General features: G+C 43.2%; 1 protein-coding gene across 1 annotated transcript in view; it reads left to right on the top strand.

The window, feature by feature from the left end:
- The window catches only part of CSUI_002901 (uncharacterized protein), a 9,166-nt gene extending 3,202 nt beyond the window's left edge, over nt 1-5,964 (top strand). The window contains exon 5 of the mRNA XM_068063100.1: nt 1,032-5,964. Within this exon, the coding sequence (XP_067924918.1) occupies nt 1,032-5,036 (4,005 nt within the window). The 3' untranslated portion in view covers nt 5,037-5,964. The remainder of the gene's footprint in view (nt 1-1,031) is intronic.
- Nucleotides 5,965-7,346: the final 1,382 nt, after the last annotated feature.

Consider the following 7,346-nt stretch of genomic DNA (forward strand, 5'->3'; position numbering starts at 1 on the left):
TTTCTTTCTTTCTTTTTCCTTCTGTCGCTCTCTCTTTCTTTCTTCTCCTCGGGGCGGAGAGATTTTTTCTTCGCTGCATGCAGAGGGTGAAGTGTTTGCCCGCACGTGAAGGAGGTCTCATCAGATACATCAGACAAGTCTTTTAACTTGTTCTTCTTCTTCTATTCTCATTCACAATCCAGCAATACGTCTATCTCTTTAGTTACTCTTCTTATCGTCGTGATCCCTGTTTCTCTACTTATTGTAACTCCTGTCATTCTTCTGTGACTTGCTCTTCTTCTTTTACTTCTTATCCTTCTTCTGTTAAAAAGCCTGTTGGTACTAATCGATGGTCTTATCTTACTTCTTCTTCTTCTATTCATTCTTCTGTCTGGTCTTCTTCTTCTATTGGCGTGTCAGTAGAAGGAGAAGACCAGACATTTCAGGGCTTCTTGGAGTGTACTGACAGACACACGAACAACACTCTCCTCGTGGGTTCTATTCAGACTACCGCAACAACGCACTCTCTAGCTAGCTAGCTAGCTAACTAGTTGTCTTTATCTAGCTTCAGTCTATCGATCTGTATCTATGGCCTGTCTATCTATCCACGTCTATGGGTCTATTCACCTGTAGGTACAATATATCTCTCTATCTATCTCTTTCTACCTATCTATCCACCTCAGTGACTCCACTTGTAGATCCACCCGAAGAAGGAGAAGAAAACATCTTCATCTTTTACATTTCCGTTTCGGCCAGATCTTAGAGATCTTTTCTTTAGTGACTCCACACTAGCTCTATCACTTCGTCCTCTTCATCATATTCCTTTCCTTCCCCTCCCCTTTTTTGCTCTTCTCTCCTTTCTTTCTATCACCTTCCCTTCTTCCTTCTCTTCCTCTTTCTTGTTCTTCTTATCATCTCTGATAGCAACTGTCTCTTCTCCTTCGTATCTTCTCGACTTCTTCTTCGGAAATCCTCGCTCGATTACTCATTATTGACTCTCTTTCTTTCTATCTTTCTCTTTTCCTGTGTGTCCCCACCTTCTTTCTCTTCAGCAATCTCTCTCTCAGAACCTGAGAGACTTTTCTTCTTTGAGACGAACAAGAGAGAAAGAGACGAAGGAACAAAGAGCCACAGCTTCACTCATAGATCTCCATCCTCGCCCTTCTTCATCTTCCCAACAGAGATTTCCTGGTTTTTCTTCTCCTCTTCAGTCTCTTCCTTCTTCATCTTTCTCTTGTGAGAGAAGATCTGTCTTTCTGGGACATTCTTCAAGTATGCATGGCAATCGCATGCAAACACTAGCAAGAGACAAAGAAGACCAAGAAGAAGAAGAAGAAGATTCGTGGTGTAGATCTTTTCCTCCTCTAGATGTTGATAGAAGAGAAAAGCAAGATTGTTTTGAGGCTACTTCTTCTTATCCCCCTCATCTTCCCTATGACCGCCGCTCTCATGATACACTAGCAAAGATGCGTATCCATCATTCCAATGGAAGCGAGGCTCGACAGAGGGAAGATGAGAGAGATTGCATGCCTGTCTTTCTGCAAGGAGAGAGTGGAGGAGATGACTTTCTATTTGAGAGAAGAAAATATCTTTCTTCAGGAGAGAAGAGATCTCAGAAAGATCTCGGGAAAGGAAAGCAAAAGAATGCTGAAGAGACTGGAAATGAAGAAGACGATGTTCTTTGTTTATATAGTGAAAGGAATCATTTGAGGTGGAGAAGAGAAGATGAAAGGAGAGCCATGATATACGAAAGGAGAGAGATGTCTTCACACGAAGAAGAAGAAGAACAAGCAAGATGTCTTACATCTCTATACACTGTCCCTGGGAAGCGGTCTCAAGGGCTTCACGTAGATCATGAAGAGTATGAAAGAAGAGACAAAAGAAGAAATCGAGAAGAAAAGATAGAGAATGTGAAACAAGAGAATGCTCGAGAAGGAAAGAAGACTGAACCTTTCCTGATTCGAGAGGGGAAGCATAGAGAGAGAGAAAAAGAAAGAAGAAGAAGAAGTTCAGCCGAAGAAGAAAGGGGTTGGGAGATAGATGTGAGGTATCATGGAGTGAGAGATGCTTGTGGAGACGACTCTTCTTCTTTCCTTGATCCATTTCATAGAGAAGAAGATGAAGATAGTAGACAAAATATCCATTATATCAAGTCGAATATGATGTCCCTTAACCGTTTACATCCTTTCTATTGTGAAGGTATGAAAGATAGAGGAGAAGAAGAAGAAAAAAGAACCGGATTTGCTTATTCTTCTTCTTCTTCATTTTCAAATGAAGTTCTAGATATCTCTTCTTCTTCTTCCCCTACATCATCCACTTCACGTTTGCCTACATACCACCTCGATCCATCTTTTCCTACTTCTCATGAGAACTCGTCTTCTCGTCGTCGTCTTTCGTCTTCTCCTTTTCCCTCTACTTTTCGTTCTTTTGCAAATGCTCCTCTTCAATCCGTCCAAGACAATTTTCATCCATATCATCATGATAGCAGTGATAGATTCGGTTATGTCGAGCCTTCTTCTTCTCCTTCTTGTTTTGCGAAGAAGTCTTTCGCCCATACCTTCTCTTTTGCAAAACTTCCTCCTCCTTCTTCTGCTTGCTTTTTCTCCAGTGCTTCTTCTTCTTTCTACTCTTCTTCGCTGAAAGAAGAAGAGAAGAAGAAGGATACGAGAGATTCAAATGCCCTCGAAGACGATAAACACACGATTGCATGCGCTCCAGGTGAACGACAATCTTTCTCTAAGTTATGTTCTTCTTTCTCTTCTTCTCTTCCTGTCGAGCCTAGTCATGATAACCTGTCTTTCCTCTCTCCGTTTTCTCCTGAAAGAAAGAAGAAGACTGAAAAGATGAAGTGTACAGCCAGCTGTCAAGAAGAAGAGAAGGAAAAAGCGAAAGAAGGAGAAGAAGAAGAAAAGGAGAAGTCACGTGTAGAGAGGAGAGGGAGTAAGAATGAGATGACAGAAGAGAAGGAGAAGAAAAAGAAGCATAGCACCCGTAGCAGTTATGATGAAAGAGAGATGAGAGAAGGAGATAGAAATAACGAATGTGAAGAAGAAGAAGAAACTTCAGACAGGTGTGAGAGAGTGAAGGATGATAAGAGGAAGAAGAAGAATAGAGAAGAAGAGCTTTCAACTGAATCTCCTTCATCGTCAGTCTCACACTCTCTTCTACATCCATCTTCTTCTTCTTCACTTTCCTTCTATAAGAAAGGTTCACTGGGTAGTACCTCTCCTTCTCAATCTCTCCCGACAACTACTGATACACTTTCTTCTTGCCTTTCCTCTACGTCTCCTTCTTTGCTTGCCGTTTGTTCCTCATCACTCGCTCTTTCGCGAGACCCTTCTTCTGTTACGTCTCTCCGTGTATATACACCACGAGGAAGACAAGAAAAAGAAGAAGAAGATTGCTACTCTTCCTCTTCTTCTTTGGCTCATTATTCTTCTCACATCTCTCAAGTACAGAAGACGTCTCCGAGCTTTGTTGCCAAGTATGAACGGCGAGAAGAAGAAGAGAGGAGAAAGAAGGGCGATGAAGAGTATAAGGTAGAAGGGAAACGCAAAGAAGAAGAAAAAGAAGATGAAGGGCGTTTCATTCGGAGTCTGTTTTATCCACCTTTCATGTCTAGTTTACCAAACCAGAGAAATGAAGGAAGAGAAGTTAGGAAGGAATGTATGTTTTCATCTTCTTCAAGTTCAAGAGAAAAAGGCTCCTTCTTTTTCTCTCCTCAAGAAGAAAGAAACGCTTCCTCTATATTTACTTCCTCTTCTTCTTCTCTCGGAAGAAGGGAGGACAATAGACAGTTCTCTTCTACTGAAGATCATTCTTCTGTTTCTTCATTCCTTCCTTCACGATCAAGTCTTTCTCATCTCTCCACAGATACTTCTATGATACGAGAAGTCTCTCAAACTCTCGATAAGGGAGAGGAAGAAAAGAAGAAGAGCGCACTGGCTTTCTCTGATAAGGTTCTCCAGGAACATCTTCAGCTAGCTATTCAGAGAAGGCAGGGCAACTGTGCGATTCAAAAGAGAGAAGAAGAAAGGAGGAGATCAAGAGAACAAGAAAGAGAGATGGAGAGAAGAGAAGAAGTTGTGAGGGAGAGAGAGAAAGAAGAGGCGAAGACGATGAAGGGAGTCACGATGGTGGGAGAGATGCAGAGAGAAAAAGAACAGGAGGCACCTAAAAGAGAAGCGAAGAAAGAGATGAAAGAAAGATTCTTCTTGAGCCGTCAAGATCTTCAGTTGTATGTCTCAAGCCCTCCTTCCTCTTCTAATAGAGATGACCGTAACCACCCCACGCATCAAGAAGAGAATCTGACACCCTCTTCCTCGTCTTCTTCTCTTCTTTCTTCTGTTTCGCCTCTTGCTGATGAGACATGTTCTTCTTCTTTTCCTGCTGGTCCTTCTCAACAGAAAGATGTCGAGGTGGGGCATTCAGAAGGAAAACAAGAGCATCAAGGGAATCCACGGAGCTGTCTCCATCCGAAGAGACCACCGCCTCTGCTTCTTCTCGCTGAGGGTTTATCTACGCCTCTAAGCTCGAGTCTCTACAGTAGCTCAAGTCATAGCTGTAATACCAGTACTAGTCAAGGCTCTCTCTTATGGATAAGCCGAGGTGAGACCTTCTCAACGCCTCACGCAGAAGAAGAAGAAGAGCAGCAGAGAGAGAAAGAAGAAGAAGAAGAGAAGAGCTGGGAGATAAGTGAGAGGGTTCTTGGAAGAGAAGAAGAGAGTAGTGGTAGATGTGTGCCTAGTGAGAAGGAAGAGAATGAAGAAAAGAGACAGGCAGAAGAAGGAAGAGAGAAGAAGGAGACTGTCTCGAGAGGTTGTAGAGGAGAAATATCTTCGCGATCGATTTCTCAAGCGAGAAGTGTCCTCCTTCAGCAATGCAAGAGAAAGGAAGAAAGAAGGAGAAGAAGAAAATCGAGCGATAGTGTCAGCTGTCGACGACGTCTTAAGAAGAGAGATGGAAAAGAAGAGGAAGAAGATCACGAGGAGGCAAATGAAGGAGATAATGAAGAGACAGGAGAAGAAGATGAAGAAGAAGAAAAGGACATAGAATAAAGAGTTCTGTTGCGACGAAGAAGAGAGAAAGAACGGTGAGAGAGAGAAAAATGCCTCAGAAACGGGAGAGAGATATACCAAAGAAGAAGAAACACTTGAATCTCTTCTGTTTCGTTTTCTTTCTCACCTCAGTTCTCTCTTCAGTTTCTAATGGAATTCAATCTTTCTTTTCTTCTCTAGTCTTCATTTCTTCGCCTTAATGTAGCTACACTCAGTAAAGGAGAGAAGAAGGAACTGAAGAAGAAGAGAGCGAGCGTTCATACTCATTTCTCTTTGAAGAGCTCTCCTGACTTCTTCCTTTTAATGAAGTAGTCTCTCTCTCTTTCTTCTTTTTTTACTTCTTTCTCTCTGCGCCAGCTGTTCGTTTTCTCTTCAAGATGAAGGAAGAGATTTCTCCCTCTTGTCGCCTTCTTTCTGTGTCGAATTCTCTTCTATCCGGTAGATAGCTTCGTATACCGTGGAAAGCTTCTTCCTTTTCCTCTCTTGCTAGAATGGAAAGAGGCTGGCTTTCATGTTGCTTTCATTCAGGTTGTCCTCTCAACCTGGGGTTCTATGAATAGAAATCTCCTGAACAGAAGGAGACGTAGAAAGAGGAAAGATAGAAAGCTAGCTTATTCATCATACACTGCAGAAGTTTGCTTTAGCGTTGAGATAGATCGATAGATTAAAGAAAGATAGATAGATAGATTGAAGATAGATTGATAGATTAGAGATAGATAGATAGATTAAAGATAGAGCGAGGAAGATGTCGATGTCTATGCGTGGGTATGTGTAAGGATTATGTGAGTGTATGAGTCTTGTTGTGTATGGAATCTAGTTTCTATTCCATTTTTTCATCGGCGAACCAAGCAATCTCTCTCTTTCTATTTTTCTCTTGTCAAGACAAATACACATCAATAAGAAAGCTTCCTTCTCTTCACTCTCCTCGTCTCTCCGTCTTTCTATCTGTATGCGAATATCCTATCTCCTACAGATCCCAAAACAGAAGACATCCAGGCGTGTAGGTAGACGTCTCTGGATGTGCTTCTCCACTGAAACCAATCAAGAGTTGTTTTTGTCTTCTTTTCATTCTTATCTCTCAGCAGCTTCTTGGTGGAATGAGAGAGAACTAGAGTAGAAGAAGGAAGATAGCCCAGTAAAAGAACCCACGGTGTCCTCGGGGTTTCTTTCCGAAAGAGAATGAAAAGGTTTAGTTTTGAGTAATAGAGGAAGAGAGAGACGGAGTGGAGAGACCTTTTACGTTCTACTGTTTATCCATGTTGTCTATCGCTCACTGTAGGTACAGAAAGATCGATAATTCATCCCTCCCTATAGATCTCTTTCTCAACCTTTCCCACATCGATATGGATAACAGATGGAAGAAAGGGCAAGTACTCACAACGTTAGATAGATATATCCTGGTTAGAAAGCTTCATCACTAGAGACTGAATACGTTTCTGTTCTTTCCTTGCTTCCTCTTCCGTCCTTCTTTGGCTTGCCTAGAGGGCGGAAGTACCGCCACTGGGCTTAGCATCGAGGGGAGACATAGAAAGAGTCGAGTTCGATGGTCCTTCAACAGGTGAATTTTGTTCCGGTCCATACTGCGTGAGGGGTAAGATAAGCTACCTCCTTTCTTTCTCAAGACAGAAAGCCATTGGGATTCCGAAACATCATCTTTGTAATCATTGGAGAAAAAGTAGACCGGGAAAAAGTGAACAAAACGGAAGAAAGATCTTCTTTCGTACTGCCCACATGCCTACGCGGACGCCAACACAAGGCGAGAGAAGCAACCTCTCTTAGTATACAGATACCACCCTCACCTTACCTCCCGCCAGGGTACAGACATTGAGAATGCGCAGTTTGGAAGCATCCCAAAAAAGAAAAAACAAAAAACGGGGGAGCTAATTGCGAGCAGTCGTCACCCCATGGAGTGTTCCCAACCGTACTGAGCTGAGTGAGACCGCTCCGTTGTGTGCCAACCTGAGGGGTTCCGCGTGAACGCTTTGCTTGCAGCCGCACAGTGCGGTACCAGCAAAGCTGACGTTGTGCCTCCTCAGCAAATGCGCACGCCTGACTATTTCTTCGCGGTAGACGAACAGCTTCTACACTACAGTTCCGATCAAGTACAAACCCGCAGCTGCCCGTACTGCGTCGGTGAAACCCGTGCCGTGTCCGTCTGCTCTACGGGCATGCGACTGTGGACCTGACCACGGCGATGCCCGAAGTTCGAGCTACCGGAGAGCCTAACGCTTCGTTGATCTGTCAGCGCGGTGAGGATCCACCCATAAGCTTGCCGGAAAGCGTTGTCGAACGGTTAACACCTTTCTGCTC

The sequence above is a fragment of the Cystoisospora suis genome (assembly GCF_002600585.1).
Source record: "Cystoisospora suis strain Wien I chromosome Unknown contig_1233, whole genome shotgun sequence".
Lineage (NCBI taxonomy): Eukaryota > Apicomplexa > Conoidasida > Eucoccidiorida > Sarcocystidae > Cystoisospora > Cystoisospora suis.